The following is a 20,156-nucleotide window of genomic DNA, read 5'->3' as shown; positions in this document are numbered from 1 at the left end:
GGGAAACGGAGGCTGCCTTTTTTATTGTTTTAAAATGGAGTCACTTTGGTTCTTCAATCAAAGGATCTCCTCCCCTTGAATGTAGCTAAAATGTGAACAAATAAACAACAAATGAAGTGAGGTGGAAGTGATGCAATTTGACTTCCAAAACTGGATCATTATGATGTCATGCAGTTTTGCTTTGTTCTCTCTTTATACACTCATTCTTAGAATCTGGTAGTCATGTTGTAAGTTAACCCAGTTATATTCATTTCTCAGATTGGCCATAGTAATGTACAACTACATGGGATGACTTAACATCCAAGAAACTTATCATTTCATGGTTCTGGAAGTTGGAAGTCTAAAAATGAGATGTTTGAAGGGCCATGCTCCCTTTGAACCTATAGAGAGAGAATCCTTTACCTCTTCCTAACTTGTAAAAATTGCTGTCAATTTTTGATGTTCCTTGGACATAGATGCATTAATATGTCCTCCATCCTCACATAGTGTTCTCTTTATATCTCTCTGCATCATTTTCCTTCTGTGAGTGCCTATCCCTATGTTTAAATTCCCAATTCATCTTCCCCTTCATCTTTTCCCATCTTCTTTCTTTTTCCATTTATTGTGCACTTGGTAGGCCCTTTTGATCTAGCAAGTATATGGCATTATGTGGAAATAGTTATGGATTATTTCTTTATGATTTTCTGCTCTTTATATTCACAATTATTTCTCCATAATTCTTATTATTTGAGTGTTGGTGTTCATTAATATAGTCTACTTTCTTTATTTTTTTTAACTTTTATTTAATGAATATAAATTTCCAAAGTACAGCTTATGGATTACAATGGCTTCCCCCCCATAATGTCCCTCCCACCTGCAACCCTCCCCTTTAATTTTTAATCTTTACATCAAGTTGAGAAGTTTCTATACAGCAAAAGAAACAATCAGGAAATGCAGAGGCAACCAACAGAATGCGAAAAAATATTTGCAAATTATGCAACAGATAAAGGTTTAATAACCAGAATCTACAAAGAGATCAAGAAACTCCACAACAACAAAACAAACAACCCACTTAAGAGATGGGCCAAGAACCTAAAATAGACATTTTTCAAAAGAGAAAATCCAAATGGCCAATAGACACATGAAAAAATGCTCAGGATCACTAGCCATCAGAGAAATGCAAATCAAAACCACAATGAGGTTTCATCTCACCCTGGTTAGAATGGCTTACATGCAGAAAGCAACTAACAACAGATGCTGGTGAGGATGTGGGGGAAAAGGGACACTAACTCACTGTTGGTTGAATGGAAACTGGTAAAGCCACTATGGAAGACAGTTTGGAGATTCCTCAGAAACCTGAATATAGCCCTACCATACAACCCATCCATTCCACTCCTTGGAATTTACCCAAAGGAAATTTAATTAGCAAATAAAAGAGCTGTCTGCACCTCAGTGTTTATTGCAGTTCAATTCACAATATTGAAGGCATGGAATCAACCTAAATGTCCATCAACAGAAGACTGGATAAAGAAATTATGGGATATGTACTCTATAGAATACTATACAAGAGTTAAAAAAATGAGATCTGGTCATTTGCAACAAAATGGAGGAATCTGGAAAACATCATGCTGAGTGAAATAAACCAGTCCCAAAGGGACAAATATCGTATGATCTCCCTGATTGGTGACAACTAACTGAGCACCTAAAAGGAAACCTGTTGAAGTGAAATGGACACCGTGAGAAACGATGACTTGATCAGCCCTTGTCCTGATTGTTGAGGAACAACTTACTATTTTATTCCTTTGAGTATTTTTTTATCTACTTAATACCATTGGTGGAACTCTTTAATTAACACACAGTTATTCTTAGGCATTTAAAATTAACTGAAAAAGTGATCTCTGTTAAATATAAGAGTGGGAATAAGAGGGAGGAGATGTACAGTTCGGCACATGCTCACTCAGACTTACCCTTAATGGTAAAGCTAGAAATGTGCCAGGGGATTCCAATTCAATCCCATCAAGGTGGCATGTAACAATGCCATCTTACTAGTTAAAGTGATCAGTTTAAGTTCATAACTGATCAAAAAGATAGGATTAAGTATCAAAGGGATTACATAAATAAGACCAGTGTCTACAAATAATAATTGATAAAATTAAAAAGTAGAGAATGATCCTACATGGGAAGCAGGATACACAGCAGACTCATAAAATGGCAGATGCCCTAAACAGCACTCTGGCCTCAGAATCAGCCCTTAAGGCATTTGCATCTGGCTGAAAAGCCCATGAGAGTTTCACAGGCGTGGAAAGCCAAGACACTGTGTCAAAAAAAAAAAAAATGACCTAAATGAAAGGTCTCTGCAAATGAGATCCCAGTGGAAAGAAAAGGCCATCAAAAAAGGAGGTACCTTTCTCTGAAGGGAGGAGAGAACTTCCACTTTGACTATGGCCTTGTCGAAATAAGATCGGAGTTGGTGAACTCAAAAGGCTTCCATAGCCTTGGAAACTCATGACTAGAGCCTAGGGAGATTTCTGACGCCATAATCAAGAGTGTCAAATTGTTAAGTCAACAAAAGGAGTCACTGTGTACTTACAGTGGGATCTCTGTCCTTAATGTGTTGTACTATGTGAATTAATGGTAAAACTACTACTCAAACAGTCCTCTATACTTTGTGTTTTTGTGTGGGTGCAGTCTGTTAAAATCTTTACTTAGTACATACTAAATTGATCTTCTGTATATAAAGATAATTGAAAATGAATCTTGATGAAGAATGGGATGGGAGAGGGAGTGGGAGATGGGATGGTTGCAGGTGGGAGGGAGGTTATGGGGGGAAAAGCTGCTATAATCCAAAAGTTGTACTTTGGAAATTTATATTTATTAAATAAAGTTGAAAAAAAAGAAAATACATATTAGGAAAAAAATAAAAAAAATTAATCTTTTCCTCTTTACAAATCATTGGGTGAGCTATGTCTCTTTCACAAATCATAGGTGAGCTTTATCTCCTTTTTAAACTATAAAATTATCCAACTTTATTATTTTCTCTTTTCATTATATTTAAAAAATACAAATGTACAGAAAAGTACAACGAAGAGTTCGATGAGCATACACGGATTTAACAATTTTGCAATGGTAACTTCATATGTAAACATAAAATATACAATATTTTTTGAATGCAGATGTGGATGTTAATACCACATAATGTGAAATTCATGACATTGATCATAAAATGAGGAAATGGAAGGAGTATGACTCAGTAAACATTTACAAATATTTATGTTCCAAATAATATGGCAATCACACTTTAATTAATGAAAACTTTAAATCAATAGAAATAGTTCATTATGACACAAGTGTTAAAACTTTGAGAGACATACCAGACTCTGGCATGTCCAGAAATGGAGTGAGGTCATTGATTTCATCTGATACAAGAACAATTTCATAGTACCAGTATAGTCCATCTTGATAGATTAAAAATACAACTTAAGAATTAGAGCAAGCAGAATAATGAAAGTTTTAACAGTGACTATGACTCTAGAGATGAACAGGCTATAGCTATTACATTCTGCTTTTCTTCTGCTTCAGCAGCATCACTGAGGACCCCATATTTAAAATTATATAGCATGAGGTAGGCATTTGGCACAGTGGTTAAGTCCCATATTGACATGAGTCCCATCACATGCTTTTGATCCAGGTTTCTAATAATGTGTACTCCAGGAGGCTGAAGTACATTGGGTCTCTGCCACCCACTTAAGTGACCTGTATTGAGCCTCGCTCAGATGTGATCATTTAGGGGAATGCATTAGCAAATGCAAGATCTCTTCTTTCTGTCTTCCTGCCTCCTGAATAAAGTGAAAATAAATAATTAAATAAAATTATGTGATGAGATAGGCCTGTTGATAAAGTTGACCTGTCCCAACAAACAATGCCAACTTCAGAACATTTCTTTTGTTGGGCTGGAAATGGGTGGGAATCAAAGACAAAAATAGTTGCAGGAAGAATGATTTTTGAAAGGGACATAATTGGTATGCCTAGTGATGAGTGCATAGAGTCAATATTTTCAGTCCGTCAAATTCTGGATATCGAGATAGTTGGCAACTCAATCTGTTAGCAGGAAATAGCTCATTAGGATTTGGTAAAATCCCAATAGTTAAAATGTAAATATGAAGTGTTAGAAGCATCAAAAATATCTACAAATTAGCTCAAATGATAGATTTTTTTTTTAGAGGCACAAATAAGAAATTTATTTCTCAAATAGCAATAACTAATGTAGCAATGAAAATGAATTCTCTAGACTGCTTTGGTAGCTCACTCTAATATGGAGATTCCTTTCACAGTGCCTCTTTCTACCATCTCTTAGTCTTTTTTTTTTAACTTTTATTTAATGAATATAAATTTCCAAAGTACGATTTATGGATTACAATGGCTTCCCCCACATACCGTCCCTCCCACCCACTACCCTCCCCTTTCCCACTCCCTCTCCCCTTCCATTCACATCAAGATTCATTTTCGATTATCAAATGATAGATTTTTTACATATAAAGAGTAACTGTGGAATTACTTGATGTACCAAATGCACAGATCCTCATAGTTATTATAGAATTCAATATGTAAGTGCCAAAAGTGACACTGCTGTCTAAGGACAAACTGTCGTAACACAATATTTTTGAATGAACAAGTCACTAATAGAATTACTTTCCCTGTAAACATTGCTCAATGAATCATACTAGTGTCTGTCTTCACCATTGCTCTATCATATCACCCACTGATTTTCTGATATAGTAGCAGAAATTTGAAATTTAATGCAAAATAATCTTGAGATGCAGAAATAAAACATACAGCCCCACTAACAAAAATGGCCTGGAAAGATAAATGATTAAAATGTGAAGAAAATACAAATGAGATAAAATAGTGTAATTTGTATAATAAGGGATTAAGTTGGTACCCTTGGTAAAACCTGTGGAGCCTTTGGATGTTTTTTAAAAAATTAATGAATCAGTTTTATTACTATTCCTTGATATTAAAGTTGATTAAAATTTTTATCAAGTTATATCTTATTTTTCTGAAAAATAATTGACTTGATTCATATATATTTTGAAAAATCTGTGGTTATTCTCTTAGAATGGTATCTATGAAATACATGAAATCTGTTCTCTTTATACTAATAAAAAATAACTAAAAATGTTATCTCAAAAACAAATTATTCACATTTGTAATCATAACTAATATTTGCTTAAATATTTGATAAAGCATTTATTTCTTTGTATTTTAGTTTTGCTTTTTCAAAAGAGTCCCAAATAAATCTCTGCTTTTCTCTAGTTTTGAAATATTGGTAAAGATTTTAAAAGTATTCATTTTATGAGTTTTTCCCCTCTATAACCAGGAATCCTTAGATAAAGCCTATCTATAATGCTCTTTTGTCCAATTGCCATTGATGCCATTTTAGATAGAAATAGATTTGGGAATCATTTATAACAACGTTAAAGTTTGGACCCATTCTATAAATAAATATTCAGTGAATTGGGAATAAGTAACCTCAGAGTGGATAAGCTGTGTCACTGAGATGGAGGTCAGTGATTTAATTTCCTGAGGATTGTCCTAGGAATGGGGGTAGAATGACACTGAAACCCCAAAGAAGTTTGGGGATCTATGATCCCGTAAAAGCATTCAATGTCCTGCATTGTACCAGTAATGTATAGCAACCAAATTGCAAAAAGGAATTCTTCTAAATATACCCTGGACCTGAATGGAGGAGATAAAGAGAATTTACGAAGAAATTAGCAAAGAAAGACTAAAGAGATTGAGCCAGCAGGTAGCACAGAAACTAAACATTGCTGTAGATAAAGTGATGGTGGCAAAAAGAGGCTTAAATGGGTTCAGATATCCCAGACAACCACAGCTTGGACTGAGCTCATCTTCAGCATGACACCTGTACTCAAGGACATGATTTGGGGCAAAGGCTTGCACATTTACATTCAACCATGGAATGGTGGAGATGTGGTTGGCAAATCCTCAATTTGTGGAGTTTAGTTGGAAACAACAAAGAATATTTTGAAATGTGTGAGTGCATTTGAGTTAGGTTAGATTTTCTTGGAGCTTATAAGGAGAAAATGAGTGGTTATATTTTTTGCATTCATGAATTTGGGAGATGGAAATACTATACCTGTTTTCCAACTGCTTTTTCATAAGAAGCCAGCCTTAGATGGCTGACTAGCCTGGAGAATGCTGCAACCTGACAATTGCCTTCTAGGAATTTGGAAGTGAACTCAGAGGATGAAGAGATCTGGTAGAATGGGCGAGTTTTTCTGTTATTTGATACAGCTCCTCACTGATCCAGAAGCTAGTATGTAAGTCTTGGCAATGTTCTATTATCTAAGGAGATAAAAAAAAAAACTGGTGTTTTGGCTACTGATAGGCCCTAGAATCTAGAACAGCACTCCCACAAAGGAGAATCTCAATAATTATGAGAGTATCTCAAACATTTTATGAAAAAAGTGGAATTAAAAGTAATTGTCTATGTTGATGTAAAATGAAATCCTTTAATATATTTTTCATAATGCAGATTTTCCACATATTATGAAAAACATTTTTGAACCCCAAATTATTTTTCTGAAAAAATAAATTCATACTCTAATTCCATTTTCCTCAATTTTTTGCAGTACTTGATGCATACATCTTGGGTTAATAATTAGAAAGTGATCATTTTACGATACCACAATAAGATCATTGGAACTCATATTCCACAACTTGATGTTTTTCAATGGTGGAAAGAAAAGGAATAGATTTATTTTATATAAGCCCTGTCTACTGTTCAACAGTCATACTTTTTTTCACCTCCTAACTCAATAGCATTCCCCCTTCCACCACTAGATACTATTAAAAATGTTAGATTTGTTGTTGTCTTGGGTACTAGTACTCATAGAAACTGACACAGTCCATAAATATGACAATATCATAAGTTGTCTTAATTGGACTAAAGATTGGTTTTGATTATTATTATTTTAAGTTCATATTTACCAAAGTTTACTTATTGTGCATTTCTCCCTTATGTGAGCTGTGTAACTTGATTGCATTATAGTATATTTAATTTTTTACTTGCCACTTGTGCATTTTCTCCATGTAATTTCACTGGAAAGTTATTGCTGTATTTAAATTATTAAGTTACAGTAAATACCATTTGTTTCAAAATTTCTTGAGATTATTGTTTCTTCAGAACTTTTCTCAAGATACTTATTACTTCCTTATTTCTCAGGCTATAAATGAAAGGATTTAATACAGGAACTACTATTGTAAACAAAACACCAGCTGGTATATCTTTATCTCCTTCTTCAAGTAAATTGGGTCTAATGTACATGAAGAAAATAGATCCATAGAATAATGAAACAGACAGAAAATGGGATGCACAAGTAGAAAAGGCTTTGACCCTTCCCTCTTTGGATTTCATTTTAAAAATTGTGAAAAAAATGTAGAGATAAGATATTAAGACACTACCTATAGTGAAGACTTCAATGGAACCTGCAAAGATGAATAATACCAATTCATTGATATAAGGATCAACACAGGAGAGTCTGTACAAGGGAAGAATATCACAATAAAAATGGTTAATGTGATTAGAGCCACAGAAAGCTAACCTAAAGAGAAGCCCTACATGAATCATGGAATGTAAGTTTCCAGCTATGAAGGCCCCGATCGCCATCTGAATGCAGAGTTTCTTTGACATCATGGTGTGGTACTGAAGTGGACTACATATGGCCACATAGCGGTCATAGGCCATTGCTGCCAGCAGAAAGCAATCTGCAGTTTCAACAGTGCAAAGAATATAAAACTGAATAATGCATTCATAGAGGGAAATCATTCTGTCCTTAGAAAAGAAATTCTCCAACATCTTAGGGGTAATAGCACAGGCACAACATGAATCCACAAGAGCCAGGTTGCCCAGAAAGATGTACATTGGTGTATTAAGTTGACGCTGTGTAAAAATTAATGCCACCAAACCAAGATTCCCCACCATGGTGATCACATAGATGATAAAGAACACCATAAACAGCAGAGTTGTCAGCTCTGGGTGGTCTGTAAATCCAGTTAGTACAAACTTATTTTTCATGGTATGGTTTTCTTCAGCCATTCCTGGCTTTTCTGAACAAAAATTGAGAAGAAATAATTTACAACATATCCTAAACAAATATTGACCTGTCCTTGATCCAGAAGCCAGTCAGGAGAGCACTTTCCAGAATGTTTTCAGGTGTTACTTTGCTGCTTGCCTGCTTCTGGGACTGAATCATTCTCTTGAAGCTATTATCTTTTTGGCTATCAATTGAATCATTGTTTCCATCATATTTTGAAGAAAAGCGTCAGATTAGGTACACAGAGATGAAACTGAAAGTTTTAAAGAGAGATATTCATAGTCAAAAACATCTGAGTAGGGTGAAGTTGACTCATAATTTTAAGTGTCAAATTGGTGCCAGTTTTCTCAAGTTCATTGACTAAGCTGTGAATCCTAATATTTCAGTGACTATTTTTGCACATGAGCATTCATTGTAACATTCTGCGCACTAGCCAGAAGGTGAAAACAACTCAAATCATGCACTGAGGAATGAATAAAATAGATACATACACACAATGGTATATTATTTAGCCTTCAGTAGGAGTGAAATTCTGACACAAGTTGGATGCTACTCAAGGACATTGTGCTAACTTAAATATGTTAGACACAAAAGGATAGATAGTGTATGATTCAGCTTAAACTGGGTAGGTAGAGTGGTCAACTTTGCAGATGCAGAAAGTTAAATGCTACTTGCCGGCCGGCGCCGCGGCTCACTAGGCTAATCCTCCGCCTTGCGGCGCCAGCACACCGGGTTCTAGTCCCGGTTGGGGCGCCGGATTCTGTCCCGGTTGCCCCTCTTCCAGGCCAGCTCTCTGCTGTGGCCAGGGAGTGCAGTGGAGGATGGCCCAAGTGCTTGGGCCCTGCACCCCATGGGAGACCAGGATAAGCACTTGGCTCCTGGCTCCTGCCATCGGATCAGCACAGTGCATCGGCCGCGGTGCGCCGGCCACGGCGGCCATTGGAGGGTGAACCAACGGCAAAAGGAAGACCTTTCTCTCTGTCTCTCTCACTGTCCACTCTGCCTGTCAAAAAAAATTAAAAAAAATAAATAAATAAATAAAAAATAAATGCTACTTGCCAAGGGGAGAACAGGGGTGCAGCTGTTGTTTACTGGTACATATTTCAGGTTGAGAAGACGGAAAAGTTCTGGAGATGAATGATGCTGATTGTTGCAGTATTTAATGTCACTGAAGTATGCACATAAGGGTAAAATGTTAAATATTCCATATAATTTATTAAAATAAAAATTTAATGGTTTTATTTACATATTTCTAGAAATTTATCATATCCAATAATAGTGGAGCATACACTTAAAAAATAAGGAAGACCTTTCTCTCTGTCTCTTTCTCACTGTCTATAACTCTTTCTCTGTCTCTCTCTCTCACTGTCTAACTCTCCATGTCAAAAAAAAAAAAAAGTAGAATAAAATGAAATGTTAAACACAAATTGGGAGATTAGCTGCAATAAACAACATAATGTTCCTATAGTTTTATTCTATAAAAATACTTATACAAAAGAGTAGGAATAACCACTAGAGAATAAGCACAGGTCAAGAAGAGAAAAATCTTAAAAGTTTTTTTTTTTAAGCAAATCAACAGTGTGTGACTTTATTATTAATAAAAAAAAATCTAAGTTGAAATAACTATGAAGCTATATTGGAAGATTTAAAAAAAATGGTTATATGTAGTATTGTCCAGCATAGAGAGATGGAAACCTAATTGCATTCCTGGCTGATGTATAAAGTGGTACAATCATTGGAAAATACTTTCATAATAGATTAAGGAAATTCCTAAAGATTCACATGTTTTGATCAGTTCAGAAACAAAGAAACAGAACATTAAAAAATTTACATATAGTGATGTTCATTGTAATGCCACTAATAATAATGACAAATTCAAAACACCCTAATGGTAACCATTTACTCAAAATGACAGAAAATGTGAATCTTCCATATGATAGTTAATTGTGCAATCAGTAAAAAATGGTGTCTTCTTAGAAAATTTTATGTAATGACAGACAAAAATGTTACATTAAAAAGGAGAAAGTTTATATATTGTATACTTCTGACTTCTAAATAATTACCTACATATGAAAATAATAGAAAAAAAAACAAGAAAACACACTGAAATTATAGGTTGATTTTTTTTCCGCTTTATATTTTCTTCTATTTTCTCTACCATAACTGTTACTCTTTTTTTTTAAATTTTTTGTCAGGCAGAGTTAGACTATGAGACAGAGAGAGAGTTATAGACAGTGAGAGAGACAGAGAGAAAGGTCTTCCTTCCGTTGGTTCACTCTCCTAATGGCCGCTATGGCCAGCGCTGTGCTGATCCAAAACCAGGAGCCGGGTGCTTCTTCCCGGTCTCCCATGCGGGTGCAGGGACCCAAGCACTTGGGCCATTCTCCACTGCACTCCCGGGCCACAGCAGAGAGCTGGACTGGAAGAGGAGCAACCAGGACAGAATCCGGTGCCCTGGGACTAGAACCTGGGGTGCCGGCGCCGCAGGCGGAGTATTAGCCAAGTTATCCACGGTGCCGGCCATAACTGTTACTTTTATAATCAGAAAACTGTATATTTTGCTAAGCAAGTAAAATTACAAGAACTTAAATTTGCTATGTTTTATATGTTGATAACTCCACACTAGTATTGGGGATCCAGTGTTTCTTACACTTTCCAATGTGTAGTGGATGATATTATTTTGGATATATTGAGTAAGTGCTGGCTCCATTAACATGATGATGGCATTGACAAGTATAAATATTAATAATTTGCTGACAATCTTGCATAGGTCTCAAGCCATTAAGGCATATACTCAGATGTTATGGTAATGTAATCTTGTTACTTGCCTCTACAGAAAGTGCTATATCTTTAATTTCAATTTTTATTATTTTACTTGTCAAGTATTTCCATGATTTTCTAAGGTTCAATGACGCCCATATTTATTAAATTTCAGGATACTTTTCAAATTTTCATTATTGACCCTTTAAGCCTATCCTTATAGACAAACTATTCCAAACTACTAGGGGAATGTTTTAATTTAATATACTTTGATTTACTTCATTTACTATGAGAATTATTTATGGACTGCCTGCTCTGTGCTACATACTTTCTTTAGAAGGTTAGCTGACTATCTTAGACATTTCTAGATTGGTGGTTTCTTAGATTTTCAGTGACCATAATTATACTCTAAATTTCAAGAACACAGGGAAAACTGTTTGGATGAAATACAGAAAGAATTCCTTTTTGGCTCCTTGAAAATATTTCTGACCTTTAAATTTCAGGTTGCTTAAGAATGATACCTCTAGCAGTAATATTTAAAAATTAACATTTGAAATATAAGTATATATTTATGCATAATCTATATGAAATATATATCTATATATACTATATTATATATATTTGATTTTTTTCATTAAATGTGTTACCGTTATTTTCTGGAAGTCACATAATTACATTTCCTTTAGTTTTCCCAGTTGGTTGTAACTGATCAAGCAGAAATAAGATTTATACTGATATTTTGTTTCTCCACAAGTCAAAATGGATAATAGAAAGCTCCCTAAAATTATACTTGGAGCTTAAAAACCTGGCTTCTAGTCATATTCTCTGTAATATAATTTATTTAACAGATAGAGAGTGAACAACATAAATGTTTTAAACACCATTTCATTATAGAGGCTAACAGTCCATTTCATCTGAATGATAAGTTATATGACAAAGCATGTTATTTTAAAAGGTTTCAGATATTTCACTAATATATTCCGTCATGACTACAAACATGCTTTCTTGTTCTTTTTTTGTTTTTGGTAAATTTAGGCTCCAGTTGCATTCAGAAGTGATACAAATAAATGACAATCATTTGTCTAGTGCTTACACAATAGATTTTGATTCATGGGAAGACCTTAAAGATCTTGCAAAATTGAAAAACTGGAATTTTAATGGAAAAAAAAACCCTAAAGAATGTAGAGAAACACATGTTTCTAGAGGTTAATATTTCTAGAAAAAAGAGCTTAAATTCTTTCTCACCTGGATTGCTTGGTAAAAGTCAATTGCTAGATAAATGTTAGTCTTTTAATGTAGATCCAGTTCTAAACTCTTAAGCATTTATTAAAGTAAATGACAATATTTATGCCATTGGTGGAGAATACTTCAAATTTTCAAAATAGTTCTAAGGGGATTTACTTGGCATTGACAATGGAGTATAGCCTAAGAGACTCAATCCTCTGAACGTCACAAAAGCACTAAATTAGATTTACTAAATGTATCCTTTGAGACCTAGAGAATAAGGCAAATGCCCATTTCTTAAACTTTTAAGGGTTTTGTTTTGATAATCATTCACTTGAGTTGATACCATTTATGCTTATCACCAATCTGACATAAAATTCTAAGTGAGGAAAACAATTCCACCTGATATGTCAGCAAAGGCTCATGGAGGAAGTGAAAACCAGGCTAGGATTGATTGCTACAGAGGGGAAAAGGTATGATACGGTCAGAGGTTGGAAAGGAGCACCTTTTCCATTTTTTTAAGATTTATTTATTTGAGAGATATAGTTACAGAGAAAGGAGAGACATAGAAAAAAGAGAGAGAGGGAGAGAGAGAGAGAGAGAGATCGATTGATCTTCCATATCCTGGTTCACTCCCCAGGAAGGAGCCAGGACTGAGTCTCCCACATGGATGCAGGAGCCCAGGGACTTGGCTGTCTTTGCTACTTTCCCGGGTACATTAGCAGGGAGTTGTATTGGAAGTGGAGCAGCTGGGACTCAAACTGCTGCTCGTATGGGATGATGGTGCTGCAGGCTGTGGCTTAACCTGCTATGCCACAGTGCCAGCCCCCCTTTCCACTATTGTCATTACACTGCACTAGTACATCAACTGAAATGAAATTTCATTAAATTACTTTTTGAATCTATTGAGATAATCATATGACTTCTATTTATCACTCTGCTATTGTGATGTTCTACATTCACTGGATTGTATATTTGAATCTTCCTTGCCTCCCAGGGATAAGTCCCAATTGATCATTGCATATTATCCTTTCCATGTGAGATTGAATTTAGTTTGCTAGTATTTTGTTGAGGATTTTTGCATCTATGTTCATCGAAGATACCCATCTAATTTTCTTTTCTTTGTAGTGTCCTAGTGTGGCTGTGTTACTTGGCAATGCTGGCCATATAAAATATACTGGGAAATATTCCTCTCACTTTAACTTTTTGTAAGAGAGTAGGATTGTCATTCTTTATTCTTTAAATATTTTATAGAATTCACTACTAAAGTCTTCAGGTTCTTGGTTCTCCTCATCAGGAGTTTTTGGTTACTGGCTCAACATCTTCATTCATTATCAGTCTCTTCAGATTTTTTTATTCCTGCATGATTCAGTCTTGGTAGGTTGTATATTTCTAAAAATTTATAAATATCTTCTAGGTTATCCATTTTTGCATGTAATTTTTTTAAAGTCTCATGATTCTAGGTATTTCTGTGATACAGTTTTAGCATCTCTTCTTTCATCTAAGATTTTATTGTTTTAGTCTTCTCTTGAATTCTTAGTTATTCCAGCTGGAATTTTCTATCAGTATTAACCTTGAATGTAAATGGATTGAATTCTCGTGTCAAAAGTAGTGGTTGGCCAAATGAATTTTTTTTATTTAATAAATATAAATTTCCAGTTTATGGATTACAATGGCTCCCCCTCCCCCATAATTTCCCTCCCACTCGCACCCCACCCATCTGCCACTCCCTCTCCCATTCCATTCACATCAAGATTCATTTTCTTTTTTTTTTTTTTTGACAGGCAGAGTGGACACTGAGAGAGAGAGACAGAGAGAAAGGTCTTCCTTTGCCGTTGGTTCACTCTCCAATGGCCGCCGCGGCCAGCGCACTGCGGCCGGCACACCGCGCTGATCCGATGGCAGGTACTTATCCTGGTCTCCCATGGGGTGCAGGGCCCAAGGACTTGGGCCATCCTCCACTGCACTCCCTGGCCACAGCAGAGAGCTGGCTGGAAGAGGGCAACTGGGACAGAATCCGGCACCCCGACCGGGACTAGAACCCAGTGTAGCGGCGCCGCTAGGCGGAGGATTAGTCTAGTGAGCCACACCGCCGGCCCAGCATTTTCAATTATCTTTATATACAGAAGGCCAAATGAATTTTTAAAAGATTTATTTATTTATTTGAGATGCAGCATTACAGACAGAGAGAGGAAGAGACAGAGAGAGAAGAGAGGTCTTCCATCTTTTGGTTTGCTCCCCAGATCTGCCAGAGCAAACACCAAGAGCCAGGAGCCTCTTCTGGGTCTGCCATGTAGGTACAAGGATCAAGCACTTGAGGCCATATTCCACTGCTTTCCCAGGCCATTAGCAGGGAACTGGATAAGAAGTAGAGCAGCTGAGATTCCAACTGGTGCCCATATGGGATGCCAGCACCACAGGCAGAGACTGAACTTACTATGCCACAGCGCTGGCCCCTGGCCAAATGAATTAAAAAAAAAAAAGAATAAGACCCAATTATGCTGCCTATACTTCACAGAAAAAGATACACATAGACTGAAAGTGAAAGGTTAGAAATAAAGCATGCAAATGGAAACCAAAACAAATGGAGTATCTATACTTATGTCAGGTAAAACAGACTTTAAAAAATTGCAGAAAGAGACAAGAAGGATATTGTATCTTGATTACAGAATCAATTATGCAAGAAGATAAAGCAGTCGTAAATATATATGCACCTAACATAGGACCAGATTTAAAAAGAATATATTATTAGACCCAAAAGGAGGGATAGACTCCCTTGAACACAATCCTAATGCAATCTAATCTTGACAAATTAAAAATACAACCTGAGAGTTACATTAGAAGGATTAATGAAAGTCTTAACAATGAGTGTGACTCTAGAGGTTATGGGCTATAGTATTACATTCTGCTTCTTGCTCTTTCAGCAGCTTCACTTTGCTACCCTCTTTCCTGAATTCAAATTAGGTATTGAGATAGGCCTGTTGATAAAGCGACCTGTTCCAACAAGCAAGGCCAACTTCAGGGCACTTTTCATGGGCTGGGAATGGGCAGGAATTGAAGGCTAACATTATCCCAAGGATAATTATATGGAGAGTATTTTCTAGTTCACCAAACTCTGGATACTCAGGGAATTGACAATTCACCCTGAGAACAAGAAATAATGTATCAGAATTAGCATAATTAAAACATATGAAGTGTTATATGCATAAAAATATCTACAAATCGCCTTAAATGTTAATTGTTTAATGTAAAATGAAGTAATAGTATGATATTGGCTAATATTCCAACACAGAGATTCTCATTAGTTACTATAGCATTCAATTTGCAATCCTTAAAGTGACAATGTTGTCTGAGGAACTAAGAATTGTCATAAAAGGAGCCGGCGATATGGCGCAGTGGGTTAAGCGCTACTTGTAATGTTGGAATCCATATCAGAATGCTGCTTTGACTACAGGCTGTGCTGCTTCCAGTCCGGCTTCCTGTTAATGTGCCTGGGAAAGCAGCAGCATATGACCTAGGTATTTGGACCTCTGCCACTCATATTGGAGAACAGGATGGCTTCAGCTTGGTCCAGACCTGGCCATTGTGGTCATTTAGAGACTGAACCAGTAAATTCAAGATCTCTCTGTTTCTCTCTCTCTCTCTCTCTGTCTCTCTCTCTCTCTCTCCCTCCCTTGTTCCCTCCCTCTCTCCCTCTCTCCTTCTCTGTCTCTTCCCTCTGTTGCTTTGTCTCTCAAACCAATAAATGAAAAAATGCTTGCCCTTCAGTTTCCTATGGACTTAGAGAAAAAGAGTTTAGGAGAATTTGCTCAGAAATAGAGGAGAAAGAACAAGAGGCAGAGCCAGCAGATCTTAAGCCTTGTAGGACTTGGACAAGAAGATTCTTTAACTGACAATCACTGTAGCATGGGAACTAAGTAAACAGGGATGCAGATACATACAGTAATGGTGCTGTGAAGAGATTACCAGAAACTCAAATAGATTCAAACTTCTCAGAGGACTACAGCTTGGACTAAACTCACTTGCAACATGATATCTGTACTCAGTGCCATGCTATCAGGAAGAGACTTACACATTCACACAGAGTCACAGAAGGAGAGAAATGGAGTTGGGAAGATGCTGAATTAATGGGACTTAACTTGAAATAATCGAGGAAACCATTGAAAGTCCAAGCATAATTAGAGTGAGTTAGGTTAGATTCTCTTCGAGGTTACAAAGAGAAAGTACCTGGTTATAGTTTTGCATCCATGAGTTGGAAATGTATCTTTGTTCATGTTGCTTCTCCTAAGTAGGCTCAACATGTTGATTTTCTAGTGAAGTAAGTCTCGTGTGGCAGTCTAGGTTGGAGTACTGCTGCAACCTGACAGTTGCCTTCTGGGAATTTAGAGGTGGCTTCAGAGCAAAGAGAGGAAGCAAAAGGGGGTGTTTTCCTGTTATTTGATATGCACCCTCCTTGATCCAGAAGTAGGTAATTAAAATCATGGCAATTTTCTCTTCTTTAAGAAGATGGGAAAACTGGTATTTTGACTACTGATGTATACCAGGACCTCGAACAGTTCTTCCACATAGCAGGGTTGCAACAAATAAAAGTTAAGTGAATATTTGGTAAGTAATTCTTTTATAATGTCACATTAAGATCAGAGGTTTTAGTCACTGTTCACAAGTTTAGATCTTGCAATGGTGAAAAGAAAAAAAAAAGAAATTATTTTAGATAAGGCATATCTATAGTTCAACATTGTACTTTTTTCATGTCTCCATATCATGACCCACATTAGAGTCCCTTTTTCACCTCTCAGGAAGAGCACAGAAGAGGCGTAGCCTAAGGCAACACCAACAGTGACTCTTCAGATCCCACATGGGTGACATTGTCTGGAGCTTTATGCTATCAAATCTTTATGTAGACATGGGAGTAGTTGAAACTCTATAGGTATTTTCATTGGAAAATGGACATTTTGTGTTTGTCATTTAACTCCATAACAATTTCAATTTGAAAATATAATACTCATTGTCACCTGAAATTTTCATTCTTCACCACTTCCAACCATAATAATGTCCCTCAAAATTCATGAGTTACAAATTTGTTATTTTGTTGCTTGTGGTTGTAAGTGGAGTCATTTGTTGCAGATTCACATGAACTTAACCCTTTTCAGCTGACTTGGAGTGCTAATATTCTAACCTGCTGAAGTGGACTGCTAATAAATATGGAGTGGTTCTGTTGCTAATTTGGCTGTTGTCTTTTGGGTGCTAATTAGGTTTGATGCTGAAACAGTCCATGCACTTGAAAAAATTCTGTTGTTACTTGAATGAGTTCAAGATTTGCTTCTGATTTTTGTTATTTTGAGTTAGGATTTAGCACAGTTGACTCCTTTCAATATGCTCTCCCCTTATATTATTATTGCCTAAATTGAATGTATTATAATTTATAAATATTTTGCATATAATTTTTGCATTTCCTCTTTGTAATTTCATGTGGAAGTTTTTTCTCCATTCAGATCATTAAGCTGCAATAAATGTGGCTTGTTCAGAGTTTTTTGAGATTATTTTTTCTTCAGAATTTTTCTCAGGACACTTACTACTTCCTTATTTCTCAGGCTATAAATGAAAGGATTGAGTAAGGGAACAACTATTGTAAACAAAACACCAGCTGGTATATCTTTATCTCCTTCTTCCAGCAAATTGGGTCGAACATACATGAAGAAAAGAGACCCATAGAATAACGAAACAGACAGAAAGTGGGATGCACAAGTGGAAAAGGCTTTGGCCCTTCCCTCTTTGGATTTCATTTTGAAAATTGTAAAAAGAATGTAGAGATAAGATATTAAGACACTACCTATGGTGAAGACTTGAATTGAGCCTGAAAAGATGAATAGTACCAGTTCATTGACATAAGGATCAACACAGGAGAGTCTGTACAAAGGAAGAATATCACAGTAAAAGTGGTGAATGTGGTTTGATGCACAAAATGCTAACCTAAAGAGAAGCCCTACATGAATCATGGAATGCAAGTTTCCAGCTATGAAGGCCCCGATGATCATCTGAACACAGAGCTTCTTTGACATCCTGGTGTGGTACTGCAGGGGGCTGCATATGGCCACATAGCGGTCATAGGCCATTGCTGCCAGCAGAAAGCAATCTGCAGTTTCAACAGTGCAAAGAAAATAGAACTGCAGCATACATTCGTAGAGGGAAATCATTGTGTCTTTAGAAAGGAAGTTCTCTAACATCTTTGGAGTAATTGCAGAGGCACAGCAAGAATCCACAAGAGCCAAGTTTCCCAGAAACATGTACATTGGTGTATGAAGACAACGCTCTTTTGAAATTAGTATCATCAGACCAAGATTTCCCACGATGGTCACTAGATAGATGACAAAAAATACCACAAAAAACAGAGAGGTTAGCTCTGGTTTATCTGTAAATCCTGTGAGGATAAACTCATTTTTCATGCTATGATTTTCTTCAGGCATTCCTAATTTCTCTGAAAAATAATTGTGGAGAAATAAAATATTAATTTATAACATTCCCCAAATATAATTTAGCTTAGTTTGGCTCAAAGGAAGAGAAATATCTTTCACAATGCTTCCACATGTAACCTGAACTTCAATGCATTCTAAATTCTTGAGAATTATCATTTACCCTAAACTTTTACATTATTGGTTGTTTATTGCACATTTTCCAACTTTTTTTCATTATAAACATCATAACATATGCACATAAAGGCTTTTGAGGTCTTGAGAGAAATAATCAGGGCAAAATATTTCTCTATTTGGATTAGGTAAAGCTGAGTCATAGTTTAAATGTTAGCAGTTGGTATCAGTTTTCCTAAACAATTTCAGTGGCTATATACATCATGATTAATAATGTTATTTAAAAGACTATTTTCAGGAATAAACGTTTGGCTCAGCAGCTAAGACATCACTTGGGTTGCCCACATCCCATATCAGAGTCCTTGGTTCGAGTCTTGGATCTGCTTCCAAAACAACTTATTTCACATTCTAGGAGGCAGCACATGGTAATTCAAGTACTTGGGTCCCTGCCACCCATATGAGAGACCTGGATTGGGTCCGAGGTTTCTGACTTGGGCTTGGCCCAGTCATGAATGTTGCTGGCATTTGAGGAGTGAACCAGCAAATGGAAGCACGCTCCCCCCCACCCCAAGTAAAGTGAAAATAAATAAAAAAATATTTTCAAACATCAATATTCATACTGTCATTATTCACAGTACCCAAAAGGTGGAAACCACTCAATGTCTACAGACAGACGAATGGATAAATTTAGTGTGGTATATACATGTGAGTATAACATGAATGTTATTTAATGTTGAAAAGAATGAATCTGGGGGCCGGTGCTGTGGCACAGCGGGTTAATGCCCTGGCCTGAAGCGCCGGCATCCCATATGGGCGCCGGTTCTAGTCCCAGCTGCTCCTCTTCCGATCCAGCTCTCTGTTATGGCCTGGGATAGCCTAGAAGATGGCCCAAGTTCTTGGGCCCCTGCACCCATGTGGGAGACCTGGAAGAAACTTCTGGTTCCTGGCTTCAGATCAGCACAGCTGTGGCCATTGCGGCCATCTGGGGAGTGAACCAGCAGATGGAAGACCTCTCTCTCTGTCTCTGTCTCTACTTCTCTCTGTAACTCTGTCTTTCAAATAAATAAAATAAATCTTAAAAAAAAAAAAAAGAATGAATCTGACACCTTACAACATGGATGAACCTATATGCTAAGTGAAATAAGGCAGACATAAAGGACAAAAAATTTGAGGTATCCAGAGATTTTAAAAAATCTTTTGCATAAACATAAAGTCATATTTTAATTCTCTTTTCCATGGACTCTTTGTGGTACTTTTGTGGAATGGTGGATGTCAAGGAGAGGTGGGAATGAGGAGCTCTTGTTTAATGGGTACTAAGTTTCAGTTTGGGAAGATGAAAAAAGTCCTAGATATGAATATTCATGAATGTACTTAACATTTTTGAAGTAATACTACAATATGGCTAATGTAATAATTTTTATGTTATATATTACATGTTATATATGTTATATATTGCAACACAATAAAAATTTTAAAAGACTTTTTATTTCCA

General features: G+C 36.3%; 3 protein-coding genes across 23 annotated transcripts in view; 1 reads left to right on the top strand and 2 right to left on the bottom strand.

The window, feature by feature from the left end:
- LOC100355809 (olfactory receptor 5K1) overlaps positions 1 to 13,851 on the bottom strand; it is a 22,870-nt gene extending 9,019 nt beyond the window's left edge. The window contains exon 1 of the mRNA XM_089331538.1: positions 1 to 13,851. This exon is cut by the window's left edge and continues 9,019 nt beyond it. Coding sequence (XP_089187664.1) covers positions 7,172 to 8,098 — 927 coding nt within the window. The 5' untranslated portion in view covers positions 8,099 to 13,851 and the 3' untranslated portion in view covers positions 1 to 7,171.
- The window catches only part of CLDND1 (claudin domain containing 1), a 197,376-nt gene that overhangs the window by 31,505 nt on the left and 145,715 nt on the right, over positions 1 to 20,156 (top strand). For 10 of the 21 annotated variants that reach the window (XR_016233057.1, XR_016233056.1, XR_016233054.1 and 7 more), the window contains one exon: positions 13,865 to 13,985. The exons of 5 other annotated variants lie outside the window; for them this stretch is intronic. Coding sequence is in view for 12 of the 16 variants with exons in the window: in XM_089331505.1 (XP_089187631.1) it covers positions 13,865 to 13,985 (121 nt within the window). In the remaining 4 variants the exon portion in view is untranslated. Of the gene's footprint in view, positions 1 to 13,864; positions 17,607 to 17,752 lie in introns of those variants that run through there. 6 more of the 21 variants (XM_089331514.1, XM_089331503.1, XM_089331511.1 and 3 more) reach the window with 3 other exon arrangements.
- Positions 13,840 to 18,544, bottom strand: LOC100339919 (olfactory receptor 5K1). Its single transcript, XM_070071970.2, has one exon. The coding sequence runs from the start codon at positions 18,542 to 18,544 to the stop codon at positions 17,618 to 17,620; it is 927 nt and encodes a 308-aa protein (XP_069928071.1). The 3' UTR covers positions 13,840 to 17,617.

The sequence above is a fragment of the Oryctolagus cuniculus genome, chromosome 4, assembly GCF_051225735.1.
Source record: "Oryctolagus cuniculus isolate XC-2025 breed Fujian yellow rabbit chromosome 4, ASM5122573v1, whole genome shotgun sequence".
In the NCBI taxonomy this organism is placed as follows: domain Eukaryota; kingdom Metazoa; phylum Chordata; class Mammalia; order Lagomorpha; family Leporidae; genus Oryctolagus; species Oryctolagus cuniculus.
Note: the sequence above shows the minus strand (reverse complement) of the source record. Positions and strands in the feature narration are given on the sequence as shown.

What these genes read in the sequence shown, in the direction of transcription:
- LOC100339919 (XM_070071970.2), bottom strand. Translation starts at nt 18,544, where the DNA reads ATGCCTGAAGAAAATCATAGCATGAAAAATGAGTTTATCCTCACAGGA.